At 33.3% G+C, this 20,236-nt stretch overlaps 1 protein-coding gene and 1 long non-coding RNA gene across 3 annotated transcripts; both read left to right on the top strand.

The window, feature by feature from the left end:
• The first annotated feature begins 3,704 nt into the window (after positions 1 to 3,704).
• Positions 3,705 to 4,969, top strand: LOC143601046 (uncharacterized). 2 transcript variants are annotated; one of them, XR_013147586.1, is made up of 4 exons: positions 3,705 to 3,872; positions 3,954 to 4,108; positions 4,170 to 4,305; positions 4,707 to 4,796. It is a non-coding gene; the product is annotated as an uncharacterized LOC143601046 (long non-coding RNA). The 2 variants fall into 2 exon arrangements; XR_013147585.1 differs by having other exon boundaries at positions 4,170 to 4,969.
• Positions 4,970 to 14,202: 9,233 nt separating this feature from the next.
• Positions 14,203 to 19,983, top strand: LOC143601047 (uncharacterized). The gene is made up of 7 exons (XM_077078555.1): positions 14,203 to 14,511; positions 14,871 to 15,614; positions 16,431 to 16,783; positions 16,905 to 17,116; positions 19,044 to 19,300; positions 19,405 to 19,583; positions 19,657 to 19,983. Exons 1-7 carry the CDS (start codon positions 14,319 to 14,321, stop codon positions 19,738 to 19,740), a joined length of 2,022 nt encoding a protein of 673 aa, XP_076934670.1. The 5' UTR covers positions 14,203 to 14,318; the 3' UTR covers positions 19,741 to 19,983.
• Positions 19,984 to 20,236: the final 253 nt, after the last annotated feature.

The following is a 20,236-nucleotide window of genomic DNA, read 5'->3' as shown; positions in this document are numbered from 1 at the left end:
TAAGAATGCTCTCAATGAGTCAATATTTAAACAAATCAATAATAACCACGATTAACCATTGATCTTCATTGATTATGTGTGTACCATTGGTTATATATAACATAATGTGTTACATTATGCAATATAAGTGTTATAATAGGTCGTTGACACATAATGGGTTGGCAAATGATACAATTCACCATGAGTCTTAATGAGTCATATACACCCAATGTTTATACGAATCACTATATTCCACCATGATTACTATTATTGACTATTATTTAACCTAAGTTAACTATGTTTGAGCTTAATCACAACGATTAACCATCATTTTACGATTTACCCAAATTGACTATCAATGAACATAATCGACAAACACAAACCCAAATCAACCAATATTATGCTAATATTGGCCATAACCAAACACTTGAAAAAAAATTAATAAAAAGTAATTAGTAATTTTAAAAATTAAATATAGTTGCTTTATGAAATTAAAAATTTAGATATTTAAGAAATTAAATAAGACAAATGTATATTAATATATTAAATAAATATAAGCCAGACATTATACTATCTATAAGGGCATGTGTAATGAGGTGAGAAGTGAGGGTGATGGGGGCGATTTTGGGGGGAACACCGCCCCGCCAGGCGAAATGGGGCAAGGGCGGGAGGATTTTGTCGCTGAAAGGAAGAAAAGAAATATTATTATTATATTCATGTGTTATATATATATATACATACATATATATATATTACCTTTTGTAGCCCATACATCATTACACCCTAAAAACAAATTCTCATCCCTTGCTAACTAGGCGACACGTGTCGTAATTTGCTCTAATTTGTAGCCCCCCACTATGCATAGCCTAACACTACATTCCTGAGTTTTTTATTTAAGGGATTGAAAAAGAAAATATAAGAAAATTTTTCTTTTTTCATTCTTGAGTTTTTTCATTAAAAGAAAAGAAAGAGAATGGAAGGAAAAGTTAAGTCTTTTTTCCTTCAAAACTTTCCTGCCAAATATGGCCTGATTGTGAATGAAAGTTTATATCCCATTACCATATTACCAATTTACTCTATCTTATTTCTCTTTTCCATGTTGCTACGAGGACATAATTGTAAAATTACAAATTTTTTTCCTATGTTTTCTTTCCAATCTAACTCAAGAATGTAATAAACACTTTCTTTTTTCTTTTATTTTAACTCGAGAATGCTTTAAAGTATATGATTTTTTTTTCTTTTTTCCTCTATCCAATCTTATCATTTCTTTTCATTGTATTTTAAACCCGAGAATGCAATGTAAAAGGAAATGGCCAGTGGTACGGTAGCAATGATCCAGTACCAGGGGCATCTTGTTAGTTTCACAGCACATTTCTATTCCTTCATTTTCTACAGCAAAGCACACATTCCAGCCCTGACCACGCACACACCGATTGGAACTTCTATTGAACCTATGTTGTAGTTGGTGGAGAATCGGTGGGAGAATGGAAATCTTTGGGTATCCAATCACTGGCAATGTAAAGCGTACGTTCGTTCGAATACAGAAGGAGATAAAGTGATCGACGGCCTAGGGTTTCGCTACCCTAACGCTAGCGTTGGTTCGATGCAGTAGACTTCGAATCTATGGGTGATTAGCTGATTTTGGCTGAATCAACTTCCAACTGTTTTCGATTAAGGTAACAATCGTATCCCTTCTTCACACTTTGCCAACTATTTTCGATTACCTGATGATTATAAGTGCATAAAATGTGTTATGTTTGGGATTATAGCTGGTAGTCATTATTTTGCTAATCTGCAACTTAAACGTAAATGATTTAAAATTACAATAAAAGAAGCAGACCTTTAATATTTTATGTGGAAAAGATTAAATTAGGTTGGTTGTTGTGATTAAATAATGGCTATGACTAAATTAAGTCGGTTGTTTTGAGTAAATCACTTTATGGCACAAGAAGTTTTGAAAATAATTATAAATAGGTCCGCATAGTAGGAGTGGCTTCCTTACCTTCCTGGTCGCGCGTCGGTTTACGACAAGATGCTTCGGTTGGAATGAGGACAAAACTGAAACCCATATCAAATACATACTTACAGTCGGTTCCGTAGAAAGGAATTTTTGAGTAAATTTAGGGATTGTCGAGACTCCAAAATGAATCTTTGTGGTTTTGGACTTTGGTGTATTATGGTCAGTTAATCACGGGGGTGACCGAAATCACGGCCTCAAAATATTTTCGTTGGGCGATTCGTTTTGTGCCAGTGATTCGGTTCAGGTCGGATCAAATAGCCCCCTTCAATTTTGAGTTTTGTAAAAACAAATCTTTTATTATTTGACTACTATTTTGTAACTTTTGTTTAAAAAACTGAGGTTTTATAAAAAAAAATCAAACGATGGGGTATTATATATAAAAAACCAGCGGTGACCGTTAGCTTTTTGGAGAATACATCGGGGGTGACCGCGCTTAATACCTATAAAAATTTCCTGGAAAAATTGCGAATTTTACACTATTAGCCGAAAAAACGGCAGTGATCGGGGCTTGGCTAGGAATTAAACTATACTTTTAAGAATTTGTAACATGAACTAATTGCTTGGCTAGGAAAAAAAATGTTACGGACAAGGTAAATTATCAATGTGTTGCAATGAATGATTACATGTAAATGTTAAATAAGAATAATTTTGTTTTTGATTTCAGGTATCTTTTTACTTAAGCCCAGTTTTTCTGAAGCAAATTCTGTTTTCTTTATGCTCATGACTCATCGGTTGCTATAGCGAATGCGGCTGTCAAAACAAACCAAACCAATGCTGACCAAATTTAGTTCGCGCCTCAACGGACGAGTTTCTCTACCTTGCTGAGTTCTCCGCGCAACGCGCATGGGGAATCTACTAGTTTGTTTCAAATTTCAATCCCTAAAACGTCTCGTTGGCGGTTAATTGAGAAACGACGTACAAAGGAAATCAACCATCCATTACCTATTGATTCGTGTTGCCAAGTTATGTGGGGCAAGAGTCGATTATAGCGTTGGATCGGAGCAGGCGTGAGTCTACTTATCTAGGAATCGAGCATTCGAGCAGGTTAGTAAATCAAATCATAGTGTTCACTTGTTATGTTATTTGATTTGTATATTAGTTCTTGCATAAATGTTCATTCTTTTATATTTATAGAGTGGTGTATCACCTATTGCTGTTCTTTGGTTCATATTTTGGCTGAATCTGTTCATATTTGTTTAAAATTGGGCATTTCACTGTTATTGCTACATATAAAGGAGGACTAAAGCCATAATGATTATAGATGACAACATAATAACAGGTTGACTGCTAATCTTTTGGCCTCTGCTATATCAAGACAGGTTTTGCAACCTCTACTTGTATTTTAATTACTTGATTAAGTTGTTAAGGGTTTACTTATGCATTCTTTTATGGATGAAATACATAATGTAGCATTGTAATTTGATTAACTCTTACTTCAAATATAGTTGAATTCAAATTCAGGAGATTAGACAAGATTTCTGCATATTTTTTGTAGGAATTATACACAATTTTAAAGACACTTCGCATATTTTTAACACCAATTATGACTGCTTTCAACAACATTTGTTATACTTATTAGTGTTACAACTTAATGTAAGTTTTTTTTCTACCAGTATTGACATTACTTGTTCCAACATGAGTGTGTGTGAAATATTGTTGACCATAATGTTTTCATAACGGAATTGGTGTTTAAATCGGTCATGCTAAGGTGGTGGATATTAATTAATAGTTAGTGTTTCTTTCTTTCGTTTCCGCTGGATGCTAATGAACAATTTGTTTATTTGAATAGAGAAGGGTGTTACAATCTATGCTGAGTTTTTGGGTGGAAGCTTCACTTGTGATGCTTATCATATGACCGAGCCTCATCCTCAAGGTATGTATATTCTTTTGTTGGTTGGTTTATAACTGAAATGAAGATGAAGCATGTGATTGATGTGTTTATGTTTATCATTAGGTACCAGTGTGATTTTATGCATAGAGAAAGCATTGTCGCAGGCTGGGGTGAGCAGGGAGGATGTGAACTACATAAATACGCATGCTACGTCAACACCCGCCGGTGACCTCAAGGAATACCAAGCTCTTCTTCATTGTTTTTGCCAGAACAAAGATGTACCAAACCAAACGGAGTAATATGTGTTTGTTAAAAAAAAACTTTTTTAACATTTTGCAGTTGTGAGTGAACTCTACAAAATCGATGATCGGTCACCTTCTCGGAGCAGCTGGTGTTGTAGAAGCCGTTGCAACTGTACATGTAATACTTTGTTTATGTCATTGTGTGATGGCAAGGATTAGGAGAATGGATGAAGGTCAGTATATTAGTATTCTACTAATTTATAAGTGTCAATTTTTTTTTTCATTTTCTATAAATTATTTGTTTAGTACACTTGAGAGTGAGACTCGGCCCTCGGGACACAGTCTATTTATTGTATTGAGAGTTAATTACACGGATGGTTAAGTCACTTTGACACATTCATCCACTTTGACCTATCGTTCATTTGACCTCAAGGCCTACATGCACTAAAGGGCTTTTGACAACACATATCACACATATTATTACGGGTTTTTTATTAGCACCAAAGGGCTTCGTATTAATGTTGACTCTATTATGACTTATTTATTTCCATTGCTTCCTGATTTTAACAAGGGGATATTGCTTTACATTAATCTTTAATGGTGACTAACAAACATTTTTCTATGTTTTGATCAGTGGCAAAGAATTCTAGCTTACGCCAGTGCTATTGAAGGTTTGTGGCTGATAAAAGTGGTTGCACGAAGTCATGGAGGTTTTTAGATGATTGTTGTTATTTGCGTTAAACTGAATGTTTTAATAATATGTATGTTAAAAAATGAATAATTTAGACTAATGGTCAAGATGGATGTTTTAGCTGTTCTAGCTATTTTTAAAATGGTTCATTATTTGGATATGTTGTTTATTTGCTCACTTTTTCTGTTCTAGTTATGTTTTTATTTGTCTTTTAAGGCGGTTGATTTGCCGTCATATTGATTGAAAAACGTCATATTTGCTCACTTATTTGTATTAGTGATTAGGTAAGCACATATTAAAACATTGTAAAAGTGTCATAATATGTTTTTATTGGGACGCTTTTTGGGTTGTTAATAAATATATTATGCGACCATAAAATTGGTTTCATAATCTTATTTGGGATATCAGGACTTTTTTCTTAGTACTAAAGTACCTACAATGTTACACCAGAAGGGTCTTATAAATTAATTTTTAAGGACACTTGTATGTGTATCAAAAGATTAAAGGTATGTAAACACATGTTAAAACATTGTAAAAGTGTCTCATTATGTTTTTATTGGGACGCTTTTTGGGTTGTTAATGGATACTTTATGCGACCATAAAATTGGTTTCATAATCTTATTTGGAATATCAGTACGCTTTTTGAGTTCCGAGACTTATTACGACCCCTTTACATAAAACGCTTTTCTCGTTCGTCTTATTAAATGAAAAGTCCTATAAAATAGCATTTTTAGGACGCTTTTGTTCGTACTAAAAAGCCCTTTTTGTTGTAGTGACATATTGATATTTTGGTTTGTAGAGCAATAGTGGAGACATTGACACTGGTTCAAGAAATTTTAACTTGTTCCATCCTAAATAATTAAGAACCAATATGAAAGATTTAGAATATATACAAATATGTAATACAAAATATAATGTCTTACCAAGAGAACACTTTGTTTGCAAACCAAGAGAACACTTTACTTGAGTATGCCATCCAAGATAGCTTATAATCTTCCACTTGGGCAACTCCCGTGCAGTCTCAAACGTCTTTCCATAGTACTGTTAAACTTTTCAATCCCCCACTAATCTGTCAAATATAAAAACTATCTTAGTATTACTAACGCGACGCTCACTTGGTAACATTTATATCTTAGCCAGAATCAAACTGAAGCTAGAACACAACATTCAAGATGGAGAACAAAACCCTTTCAATTTCCAGATCAATTTACTAAAAATAGAATTTCTTCATGTGGGTGTTGTTTGTTCTTTCCCTTTAACATGTATTAGGAAAACTGAATTTTCAATATAATTTTGTTATCTTTCGCCTAAATACTTAAATAAATCAATAAAGAAAAGTACAACTAAAAATCAAAATCATTGATGCTTTAATCTTTAAACTATGTAAACACAAATGGGGACTGATTCATCATTTACCTTTGTTGTATCATAAGAAGCCAATTTGATTGGGTAAGTAATGCCATTTGGCCTAAAGGCTGAGAACCTGTTTAGCACCATCACTCGATGGCCTTGATGGTTTCTTCAAAGAATAAAAACCATTAGTGTAATTTAAAAAAAGAAAACACTAATATATAGTGTTGTAATTGCAGTCACCTTTTTTATTAGCTTTTCATACCAAATGCTTGTAAGTAAAGAGTAAGTTCTTGAAATTCCAGGTAATGTAAATTTGTAATGAATGGCAGTTGTAAAATATGACAATTTACCTATACAATGAAAACAAATAGCATTAAATACGATAGACAAACTTGAGTGAACTAACAAATGTCCAAAGCTTCCTAAGGTTACATTGAATTGGTTTATAAATTATGGTCGGTAATCGACTAATTTTGGTTTAAAAAAAACCGTGTGACCCGAAACTGAAATTTGATAACATAATAACACTACATGTACAAAACTTGAGATAGAAAGAAGTGGCTCGTCTCCGATCTTTTGATTTGCAGGCTGAAAAATTAAGAAAGAATTCCTGCTATTTAATGATTTATAATAATTTTTGGTTTCCATTGTCAATATAAAGATAGATATTACATCAATATAGCAGGTAGGCGGCAACAAGCTGCGCCACCACCCCTTTCTGAATTGCAAACCCTAACCTGCTAAAGACATACCCCTGCCCCTTTGGAGTCGACACATTGCTATGCACAACCTGTTGTTGGACCCTGGTTAGGAAACGGATAGCTTCCGGTGCCAAGGAGCCGTCTTCTTCGTTTTTCTTACCTATTAAATTCACAAAACGCCCACTACAGCGGCAAAGAACCACCGTCCATCACCGTCTTCTTCGTTTTTCAGTTCGATATCCGATAGAGTTCGCAAACCCTAATCCCCAGTAGATGTTCTTGCCACCCTTTCTTCTTCAAAACCTAGAAAACAAAACAGGTAAAAGCGGATGTTACCCCCGTGAGGGGGGGGGGTATGATTGGAGCGGCCAAAGTGTTACAACCGATTCAATGAGTAAACGATCGAACCAACAAATTTTAGGGTTTATGGTAACCTACCTTGTTGTGACCAATGCTCTAGATGAATCGCCAGGCATAGAAGAGTTAGAGTTCGATATCAGTGATTAAGCAGAGAAGAGAAAGGAGGTACACTTTCTAGCGGCTTCATGATAATAAAGTGAAATAAACAGAAAACAAAGCACGTGTCCAATGCTTTGTGTAAAGTGTAATATATGTATGTATTGGTGTATGTATATGTGTGCTTTGAAAGTGAGTACATAAAGCATAATCACTTGTAAGAAGGTGATATGGGCCTAATTATATCTTCTTCTGATAAATATTTCCTATACTTTTTACTAGATATGGGTGCTTTTGTTTAAATAAGCTCGTTTTTTTGTTCATATTTAGATTTTTAATAGTTTTAAAAGAGGAACAAAGTGACAATTAAAATGAGTTATTATTATCTTGTTTGATTGAACAGATTATTAAAGTTAATTTTGTTTAACCAATAATTTGATGTCTAAATATGAATAATTATATATATATATATATTTATATATATGTAAAAGCATATCAAATATAACACTAAAATTTAAATGTTGATTTTATACAGGTGGATGTAAACTTTAATTTCATGTTCCATCTGAAAAGTGCAAGATCAAATAAAGTGATAATATATAAGTTTATGGAGTTGAGTGAAGCATCAGATAACAACTAGGCTCGTTTAATACTCTTGAAAGTGGGTGACGTTGACTTAAATTTAAGTGTGATTATAATCAATATTTTCGACCCACTTTAAATGGGTCTAGTGGCCCATGAAGACTATTAGGAGTCCACACACGAGTTGGTTTCCAATTAACTTGGAAAACAAGTTTTTCACACCATATATAATATTTTGTCGGCTTGGGAGATTAGGACGGAAATCAAGGGCAGGGTGCACCCCTTGGGTCGGCGTAATTCAAAATCAAGAAAGCAAGCAAGCACGTCAAAATTAGTCAAGGCTAAGTCTTCAAAAAATGAATTATTTAGCTAGGCAGGCACACAGCTCAATTAATTTAAGCTCGTAGGCTAGTAGCTTAATTATATTTATTTCTTTTTGATGAACCACACTTTATTTTTTATTCTTGTTTCATCGATTATTATAATTGGCTAAATTGTTAACTGCCCGGGTTTGGATGAATACTTTTTAGACTCGTTTTATTTTTGGTCTTGGATTATATATTAATTGGTTCATGTTTTGGTAAAGTTTTTATTATATTTGGTTGTGATGCATATGCGTATTTGGTATTAATTTATTATCAGTTTATTGTTCCATATGCGTCTTTGTGAATGTTTTTCATGTATGGATGCATATTAGGTTACTTACTGTGTGTTTGTAACTAGTTTATGGTTTATTGTTAACGTATTCCATAGGAACGGTAATTGAAAGTTTAGAGATTCCTTATTTTCTTTCACTTGAGAGACCGGGAGGTAATTAAGTGTCGCTTGTTTTGGTCTTTTGCGGGTTTGGGTAGTGATTGCACGGGAGTAAGTTACCCTAGATTCCTTTAGATTCTTACAGATTCGAGTTATAACCGAATTTAATAAGAATACCCCTTTACGCCTTATGGTGTTTTGTGATTAGAGAGACCTGGAGGTAATTTAATCTTTAGGTACCTTAGCATATTTAGGTAAGGTGAGACCGGGAGGTGATCCGAGCCATTAAACCGTTGAGTTTACATGATATTTAGGGTTCTTAGGTATTGTTGGTGAGACCGGGAGGTGATCTAGCGTACTTTAGTTATTCCTTAAATTTCATATTTTTAGAATACGGTACCAATCATAAATCCAATTTCGAAAGTTTACGAGTTGACTAGTAGGATTCCTTGCCTAGGTAGTTGTTTCCTCTATTTGAGTTCTAGTTCTATTTGTCCGTGTCTAGTTTATAGTAAGCATTATTTATTTTATATTATTTAATATTTAATAATAAAAAAAGACAAAAAATCAATAAAAATAATTTATTTAAGTTGTTAGTCAGAGTCTAGTTTAGGTGTCGCTAGTGTCCTTTGGGTTCGATATCCGGACTTCATTAGGTTTTACTACAGTTGATATGTACACTTGCCTGTCTAGTGGTCTAGCATTAGGATAGTCTAGATTTATAAATTTAAAACTAGAGTGTCTAGGTTAGATTAAGTTTTTAATATACCGTTTTGCACATCAAAAGGATGAACAGTTGTAAATGTGAGATAAACTGAACTTGCATTTTAAATATATATATCATGCCTCTAAGTTTGGATTTCGATATAGTCATATGTAATATAGGGTCAAGTTATTCTACAAAGGGTAATAAAAATGAGAAGAGTGAGAAGTCATAAATAATTGACATGTGTCGAGTGGGGACCAAAGGAAAAAGGGTATAAAGGTAACTGTACACATTTTCTTTCTGCACATGCAAGACACATGTTAATACCCCCATAATTTTAAAACGTTTATAACTTTTCGTATGATATTTTTTTTTAAAAAAAATTCATCATAATAACAAAGCGTTTTTTATCTTTAATATGAATATGATTTTTGTTATATAAAACTTAAAACAAAAATCACGTCATTGTGTCTTTTAGCACACCATTGTGTATTTTCGCTTATCATTGTGTCTTTTTTCGTTAGTGTGTCTTTTCGCACACCATTGTGTCTTTTCGCTTATTATTGTGTCTTTTTTCGTCAATGTGTCTTTTCGCACATCATTGTGTCTTTTTGCTTATAATTGTGTCTTTTTTCGTCATTGTGTCTTTTCGCACACCATTGTGTCTTTTCACTTACCATTGTGTCTTTTTTCGTCATCGTGTCTTTTTGCACACCATTGTGTCTTTTCGCTTAATCATTGTGTTTTTTTCGTCATTGTGTCTTTTCGCACACCATTGTGTCTTTTTTTCGTCATTGTGTCTTTTCACACACCATTGTGTCTTTCGCACACCATTGTGTCTTTTCGCTTATCATTGTGTTTTTTCGTCATTGTGTCTTTTCGCACACCATTGTGTCTTTTCGCTTATCATTGTGTCTCTTTACGTCATTGTGTCTTTTCGCACACCATTGTGTATTTTCGTACACCAGTGTGTCTTTTTTCGCCATTGTCTTTTCGCACACCATTGTGTCTTTTCGCTTATCATTGTGTATTTTTTCGTCATTGTGTTTTTTTCGTCATTGTGTCTATCAACTCATCATTATGTTTTTTTTAAATACTAATAACACAATTGTGTAATAATAATATGTAAAAATAATGATAAAATAACAACAAATTATCTAATACATAAAACACAATGATTAATACATGTTACACAATAACTTGAAACATAAAACACAATGGTGAATACGTATAAACAATGACCTAAAACGTAAGACACAATGGTGAATATGTATAACACAATGGCCTAAAACGTAAGACATAATGGTGAATATATATAACACAATGACTTGAAACGTAAAACACAATGGAAACAATATATTACACAATGACACAATGAACAACAAAAAAACACAATTAAAAAACCCATTAATTTTTTATATTTTTATATAACAATATGATACTCATATTAAAGATAAAAAAAACGATTATTACTATGGTGACTTAAAAAAAAATAATATCATATGAAAAAATTATGGACATTTTAAAATGATAAGGGGAATTGGCATGTGCCTTGCATGTGGAGAGAGAAAGTCAACAAATGTGTGTTATTAACTTCATGCTCTTTCCATCAATTTTTATTTATTAAATTAATCTCAGTCATTCAAATCTATGATCAATGGACTGAATTCCTTCTCACATTTCTCATTTTTATTATCCTTTATATTTTAATTTTACCCATGTAATATATATACATTTTAAAAGTTTAAAATAATAAGATGATTAACAAGCATATCAATATCAATGTTAAATGAAATATGATTCATGCAACTTATTTTTATAGCTTCTCTACCATTTTTTCTGTACTTACCCATTCTAATTTGTGTTGCAGAAATCTTCAAAATCTTTCGCTTTATAAAAATTATATTTTATAATTTATTAATTATTATTTATTCATAGCATATTCACTTGACTTCATCAATCTTCTATATCATTTTGACAATTTTATAGGTGATATCGAGTTTGCATTTGACTTGTTGATATTGTATTTAAGTTTTCTTAATCATGAGAAATGTTATTGGAAAACTTATGAAACCTCATCAAATACTATGCTAACCAACATAATTAGATAAATCACAGTTTCCAATTGACATATGATGTTTAAAAATTTATGATAGGAAACTAGTAAAACCAAAATTCGAATCAAAATTCGGATCGTCTACCGCTACATTCGGTTATTATATATAGATTTAAGTACCATCATTTGGTGTCACAGTGACCCAATTGGTCCACTTGGTAGCGCCCGATTGGTCCATTCAATTATGTTTTTTCTTTTGTTTTAATTCACTTTTTACTTTTTGATCTTTTTGCTTTTTATTTAAACAATTTTTTCTCTTAATATTATTTTCGGTTTAGTGTCAACACCGTTAAAATCGTGTTGGTTCTCCATCATAACATAGACACGTGAATAGTTAAAATATATTATTTTTAACTTCGTATCTCTTTGTTTGTCATTTTCGGTCCACCTCCAAACTTGTTATAAAGTAGGATTTTTTAGCTAAAACTATTTAAAATATATTTATTTAACCTTTTCTTTTTAATAGAAAAATAAAAAATGCCTAAGTTTGAATTTCGCTTTTAAGAACAAAGTAGGTGGCCTCCTTACACTTTAAACGTTTAGAACAATAAGATGATTAACAAGCATATCAATGTTAAATGAAATACGTGGAATGTTAGAACATGTCGGATACGACATGATAAGACGCGACATGATGACCTATTATGCTAAACACAAACACGACACGATAACTAATAGATTTTTTCCAAACACGAACCTGTTTGGTAACATGTTTACATATTAAGGGATATGTTTAATGACACAATGAATAATACACGTGTAACGAAACCAAAATTTTTAAAATGAGCATAAAAGTCTTAACTAATAGATAATCCATAACGTATTTGAAAAAAAAAAACACAAATCAATAACATACTTGAAACAAAAGATGACAAATCCATAACATACGTGAAACAAAAAAACATTTAAGTAAATCACAACATCCATAATATATAATATCATATTCACACGGGGCATCAGTGAAATGTCGTTTGTAAGTATGACTTTAGGTTAAGACTTTAGGAGTGCATATATATTTATTTTTTTAAATTAAAAATCTACACATGTTACTAACATGTTATTATATCTTTACCCTATTAGAACACGAATTTAAACATTCTTAAACATGTCGATATGTTTAAAACACTAACCTATTAAACTCAAACCTAAACTTGTTAAAAACCCGTGTCGTGTTGTGTTAACATGTTAGTGTCATTATTTGAAAGTCTAATGAAATATGATATATGTAACTTAAGGTAGAAAAAGTATTGGAAAACTTATTTTTATAAGAGCTTTCCCACCATTTTTTGTACATACTCACATTTTATAAAATTTATATGTCATTATTATATGATTTTCGACACATGTCATCTATCTCCACATCTATAATTAAATTAAAAGTAATTACATTTTCTTTATCTCATTTTCAATTAAATAATGCATGTTTATACCTCAATCGTTACATTCTCTCTCCTTCAAACCACTTTTAACAAATATTAAATAATTTTACAGTGCTCATGTGTTTCTTTAAATTTATTCATAAACAATAACATTTATTTTCTCATCCACTCACAAGCAGTTACTAACACTTCATACAATATAAATATACAAATATACAAGACCTAGGTGAATACTTTTACACACTTTCACAAATTTCTAATTTTTGTTGGAGAAATCTTAAAAATCTTTAGTTTGCTTTATAAAAAGATATATTTTATAATTTAATGATAACATATTTCACTTGACTTTCTATCTTATTATCTTTTCATATCATTTTTCCAATTTTGTTTAGCGACTTAGCGCTATAGAGTTTGCATTTGACTTTTTCATATTGTATTTTAAGTTTTTTTTAATCACGATAAATGTTATTGAAAAACTAAGAAGCTTTGTAAATACTATGCTAATTAATGGAATTAGATAAATTACAACTTCTACTTGACATATAATGTTTAAAAGATTATTAACAGGATACTCGTAAAACCTAAATTTGAATTGAAAATCAGACTGTTTAACAGGATACTTGTAAAACCTAAATTCGAATCGAAAATCGAATTGTTTAACATGATACTCGTAAAACCTAAATTTGAATAACAAATCGGACTGTTTACCATCACATTCGATTATTATATATAAATCTTAAATACCATAGTTTGATGTCACAGTGACTGAGTGACCTTATTGGTCCATTTGGCAGCACCAGATTTTCAAATTTAATTATGTTATCCTTTTGTTTTAATTCTCTTATTTACTTTTTGATCATTTTGTTTTTTATTTAATCATTTTTTCCAGTTAAAAACATTTTATTTTTAGCTTAGTGCCAAACCGTCGATCTCGGTTAAATTCGTATCTGTTCGTCATCATAACACGTAGGTTTTTTTTATTTGCCACAATCTTTTTAGTTACGTTAATTTATTGTATTTTTATAATATAGAAAATTTTTTGGTTTGCTTTCGATGTCGTAAGCCGATGCTGAAAAAATTCCAGTCGGTTTATCAATGCAACACACGGTTTTTGTTGTCTTTGGTCGTCAACCTTTTAATTGTTTCCGTTTTGTTTTAGTACCGTCACCCACCGATCAAATTCACGACTTGCGTGTTCCACCAACTGACTTTTCGTCGTTTTAAATACATTTTTCACTACAAGTTATACGAATATCGTTATTCGTTATCCTCAGCCCGCTCCCGTTACGCCTGCTATACTGCCTAGTTGTGTTTAAGTTTATTATTAATAATAATCTAGTAATCACCTCCTATATTTTAGCGTGTATCATTAACTTACAATCAAAATCTCAACAACTCCAAACAAGACCTTCCCTAGAGACCGAAATAATCAAACCACGTCCAGACGGATTCAAACATCACTGTCCAATCTTCCACATCTGGGAACATCCATCAAACAATGCAGCAATGGCTCAGCAGAGAGCCACTTTCTTCGACAAACTCCCAACCGATCAACTCCGTTCCCATCACTTCAAACCTTCTCGCCGCCGATTCAAACCCCGCCGCCTTTCCGTCCGTCATTTCATCCTCATAGCCTTAACCCTCATTTTCATCCTCTCTGCTTCTGCTTTCTTTTTCCTTAACCAACACGATAATAATGGTACTATTTTATCTTCCTATTTTGCCCCTAGGGTTTGTTTTATTTTTTAATCTTTAATTTGTTACCCAATTAGTTAGATTTATTGGTGGCCAAATGCTTAGATGTTAGATCTAATATCTTATTGGGGGGAAAGTTATCATACAAATTAAATTCACGTGCTAACCGTGAGAATCAACTAGTGTAATTATAGCGTAGTGTAATAACAGCATAGTGTAATTACACTACGATGTAAATGCATAATTACACTTCTTGTATATACAATTACACTACTTGATTCTCACGGTTAGCACGTTAATTTCATTTGTACGTTAACTTTCCCCCTAATATGTTATTGTCTATTTGTATTGTATGGAACCCAGATAAGGATGATGGTTATACTGATCAAGCTGATGAATTTGGGACTGATCTCGACTTTCTTGCGAATGTGACACGTACGAGACGGTCGAAGATTTTGAAGTTCGGTCATGGGTTTGTGGGTCATGGGCGTGACTCGAGGTACTGGGATAAGGATGATAGGAGAAGGGACGAGGATTACGATGAGGATGTAGCGGGTGGCCATGATGATGATGAATCGGTTGGTGTTAATGATAGTGTATATGATAAGCAAAAGAAGGTATCGGAAGAAAATAAAAGGCGGTCTAAGCATAGGGTGACGGGGTTGTATAACGAAGCGGGGCGGAATGAGTTGAAGATGTATGAAGCGGAGTACGAGGCGTCTTTGAAGGGTGTTTCGGTAACGAAAAAGGATGGTACGGATGGTACAAAGCATTATGATGAAGATGATTTGGATGATGAGTATAATGATGAAATTGATATGCATGATATTCGACTTGAAGATTATAATGCTGGTTTAGGAAACGACCAGCATTCAGGCGTGAAAGTTTCTGAGAGTGTAGATGGTGGAGGAGCTTTGGGCAAGGGTGATGCTGATGTGGCGGTTGATGAAGCTAACCCTGGTTTATCGGTGGATGATTTAGATTCTGATAAACTCAAGACTAATAATGACAGTGATATCAATGTGAGTGATGAGGATTCCTCGAGAAGGGCCATTTCTGAGAGGAAAATTTCTTCTAAGAAGAGGCCAAAGCGAAGAAAATATTCAGGTGTGATATCTGATCTTGCCTAATAAACAATATTAAGGGGTGCATTGATGTTGCAAATATAAATATGTATTTATCTTTCTAGTGAGAGCTATTTTTTTGCCTTATTATGTGATTGCATTACTAGTGAGAGCTATATTAAGATTGCATTTTTATAATTCTTATTATATGATATGCGAGGTGTAAATTGTTATTTATTTTGTTTTATCCCGGGCCTAGCCACTGCGACCCCCTTTGTGAGAAGCACCCCTTTTCCCGAACTTACGGGGCTATTTTGTCGAGTTCTTTAGAGAGAGTTGTCTCGCGTTGCATTGTCATTTGGATTCATGTATTCTTTAACCTATATGATGGATTAGAAATGAGTTTTAATTCAACAGCATGCGCGGGTCGAAGCTTTAATTCAAATTTCACTTTTTTATGCTGTATAAAATGTTTTTGAAATAACATTTTAATGAAAAGTCATGTTTGGTGACGAGGTAGTGAACTGTACTGAAGTAACACATTTTAATTTTGCATCAGGAAAAAGCTCTAGGGTATTTTTTCTGTAGAAAGTGATAAATTTGTGTTAGATGTTATGTGTAACCGCATGCACATTGAACTATGTTGATCAACATTTCTAATACCCATAGTTGACTGCTTATACAAATTATATAAATATTTCACAGATTCATGTATTTCTTCTTTCAAATATTAAAAGCCAATCATGCTCTTTTCATTTGCTATGATTACAAACCATCAGTTTTTCTTGTTCTCTGTTTGATGATTGGTCTATGTTACATGTCGGTTATTCGTTACACTTTACTTGGGTCTTTATATCAGGTGCTTGTGAGATGAAAGTACTAAATTCAACCGTGAAGCTTGTTGAGCCCTCTGAAAATCGAAAATTTACAAGATTTTCATTAAAGTACACAGAACTAGAAGACAATATTAACAAGTTGGAATCATGGAATCCTCGGTTTGCAGGGCATCAAAGTCTAGAACAAAGGGAACAATCATTCAATGCACATGATCAAACTCTACATTGTGGATTTGTTAAGAGCCCTAAAGGATATCCTAGTACAGGATTTGATTTGGCTGATGAGGATGAAGCATACATCAGCAGTTGTCATATTGCTGTTGTTTCATGCATATTTGGAAACTCTGATCGTCTCAGATCACCCATGGGGAAAACGGTACCATACCTTTATCTTTTCTCATTACTTTTTCTGAATATATTGTTTTAAAAGGTTTGGGTTTAAGTTCACATCATTTTATATACTCTATTGATTCACTTTTATTATTTCCTCATTTCAGGTTTCTCGTTTCTCAAGGAAAAACGTGTGTTTTGTCATGTTTGTAGATGATATTACTTTACAAACTCTTTCTTCAGAAGGACATATGCCTGACAGAATGGGCTATATTGGTATTTGGAGAATTGTGGTTGTAAAAAATCTTCCATACACTGACATGCGGAGAGTAGGGAAAATACCAAAACTTTTGGCACACCGTCTTTTTCAAAATGCAAGGTAATAATAGTACTGATTCTAAATGTATATTAGATTCTTATGTTGATCTCAGCAAGAGTTTCATGTTCATTTTCTGGAGTTTCTTTTACTGCTAGTATGTTAAAACTTAAAACTATAAATCATTAGTAACCTGTACTGAGCTTGAATCACTTGGTTTCATCAAAATCAATGATTTTCTGAGCTGGATAGTTAGAAGTTACAGTCGGTTGAGCATTAGCATCATGCTTTTTATGTATTTGTAACTTCAGTTAGTTACTTCTCGAGTAAAGTGCCAAAATTGTCCCTGATGTTTGATCAATTACGCGACTTTCGTTCAAAAAGTTTATGTTGTGCACCTGGATCATCGAGGTTTCCAATTTCTTGCCGATTTAGTCCAAATCATTAACGCCGTTAACCTTTTAACGTTAAGTCGAGGGTAAAACCGTCATTCTAATGTCTTTTCAAATTTCAATAATTTTTTTTGTTCATCTATTAATCTTGTCTGTCTTATTACTCTCTCCCATCTCATTCTCTCCCGTACAATACAAACTACCATCACCATTAATCCGGCCACAACCACCATTAATAATCCAGCGACCACCGTTATTAAATCGGCCAACCACCATCGTCCCACCTAAATCATCAAACCTTTAAATACAAGACTACCCCACGGTCTAAAGCCAGTGCACCACCGATTGAAGGTTCATCAGAAAAATGAGGAAGACGATCGGAATGGTAAGGGTTACCGGAATTAGTGAAGACGACCACTGCAACACTCCCTTTTCTTCTCCGGCCACTGCTATTGCTGCGGTTTCATGTAGTGGCACTGGAAAAACAATTAATCATCACCGTCGCCGTAAGAAACGATGTAGATCTGAAACCATATTCACTCGAAACTTGTCCGGAAAACGGTTAAAAGCAGGTTGATTAAGTTTGTTGCAGGTTGCCACCACCCCAATCTACTCTCTCTCGAATCATCTGCCATGGATCCTCCACCGACCACCACCCCGACTGCGAAACAACCAGCTTTGGCCACCACCACCACTTCCGTCTCCACCGTTTCCGCCTAGCCGTCACATACACCTTAGGTGTGAAGATTGCTCCTTAAACAGGTCCAATTATGTGTGAAAATGCTTCAGTTCGCCTTCACCACTTGAGATTGCTCATGAATGCAAGAAAAACGGGAATTAGGGTTTATAGACAGTGAATGTGTTTGGAAGTAAAAGAGGTGTGTATAAGAGATTTAAAAAAAGAAAGAAAGAAAAGAAAATAATAAATAAACTAAAAGACAAATATACCCCTGAGTTTAACAATGAGAGTAAACGGAGTTAATGATTTGGACGTAATTGACGAGAAACCTCGATGGTTCAGTTGCACAAAATAAAGTTTTTTTGATGTAAATCGCATAATTGACCAAACCTCAGGTACGATTTTGGCATTTTACTCCTCTTTGTTTTAAAGTTTTCATGCTCATCTGCATATTATTGCCGCAAAAATTTTAGAAATGTGTATGTACAAATTGTTGTCATTTTGACGAGTGTTCGATATACAACTCGTTTTTCTGTGAAAATCTCTCTAAATCCAGCTAATAATTGAAACAGTTGTAAAATATATACTTATAAGAAGACAATGAAGTCGTATTGGCACAATTTCGGTCTAACAAGTAGCTACAATATTGACCTAACTTCTATTCGATTGTTAATGCTGTATATACTTGTATGTCCATTTGTGAAACATTGGTTGATGTCTTTTTAAATCCAGATGACAGTTTGAGATCAGCAAGTTTATAATACCCAATATAATATTGAGATCATTTTCAAGAAAATAAAACAAGAATTATCATGTATAAGATATTTTAGTGACTAATTGTATGTTTCTTGAATGTCTAATTATCGTAAGTTCTTTCTTTTAGCAGGCATTCTAAGCATTTGTATGTTAAATCTCTCAGGTATTCCATCTGGTTAGATAGCAAGCTCCGGCTCCAACTGGACCCGTTACTTGTATTAGAATATTTCTTATGGCGAAAAGGTCATGAGTATGCAATCTCTAACCATTATGACCGCCATTGTGTCTGGGAAGAAGTTGCTCAGAATAAAAAGCTCAACAAGTACAATCACACCGTAATAGACGAACAATTTGCCTTTTATCAAGCCGATGGCTTGACAAAATTCAACCCAATGGATCCCCAAAAGCTTCTCCCGAGCAGTATGCATTTCTTTTTCCCCCTTTTCCCCTTTTCTTTTTAAATCATTAACGGTGTTCAAAGTTTCAAATGTTCATTACATTTTGCTGTGTATTGTAACTTTCAGATGTACCGGAAGGTTCTTTTATTGTAAGGGAACACACGCCAATGTCAAACCTGTTCTCGTGCCTGTGGTTTAACGAGGTTGAAAGATTCACACCTCGTGATCAGTTAAGCTTTGCGTATACGTATCAAAAGTTAAGGCGAACGAATCCAGACACACCTTTTTATTTTAGAATGTTCAAGGTTAGATAATAGATATCCTTATTATCAATTTACTATTTTTACAACATTTGTATAAGCTTCATGATCTTTACAGGACTGTGAGAGGCGAAAGATAGCAAAGTTGTTCAGACACAGGTCAGAGGAGACACGATATACTGTTGCACGAGAGGTCGAGTGATTCTGATTCTTTTATTGTTTTTGTTTTTATACACGAATCACTGTTTTGGGCGGGTCGAGATGGTGAAAAGATGTGCATCGGCTGGTAACGACATCAATCAGTTGTATATTTTCCATTTGAAGAAATAACAGAAGTGAATGATCAGTTACCAGTAAAGATCTACATAAAGATAGAAAGAACCCAAGTGCAAAACAAGCAGGCGCTTCTGTGTTTTAAGTTTGTATAAAAATATTTGCCATTTTGTTTTTTTTGGACATATTTGTTTTATAGATATTTATTAGATAGTTGCTTTGAACATTCTGATTGTGAACTAAGATCGACTCTTTTTGGTCCTGCTGTTTCTCGTTTGAACTTGGTATTGGTCTACTACTGATAGAAATGGTTTAGACGAAATGAACTAGTTATTTAATTATGTGTAGAGAGTATTTATGTGATTATCATAGTGTATGTAACATAGACAATGTTCTAAGTGAGCTTTTAAGGACTTGGTGTCTAT

The sequence above is a fragment of the Bidens hawaiensis genome, unplaced genomic scaffold (assembly GCF_021521415.1).
Source record: "Bidens hawaiensis isolate Kalapana, Puna unplaced genomic scaffold, B.hawaiensis_p1.1 tig00055257_1, whole genome shotgun sequence".
Taxonomy (NCBI): Eukaryota; Viridiplantae; Streptophyta; class Magnoliopsida; order Asterales; family Asteraceae; genus Bidens; species Bidens hawaiensis.
The sequence above is the reverse complement of the archived record's forward strand: the minus strand, read 5'-3'. Positions and strand labels throughout refer to the sequence as shown.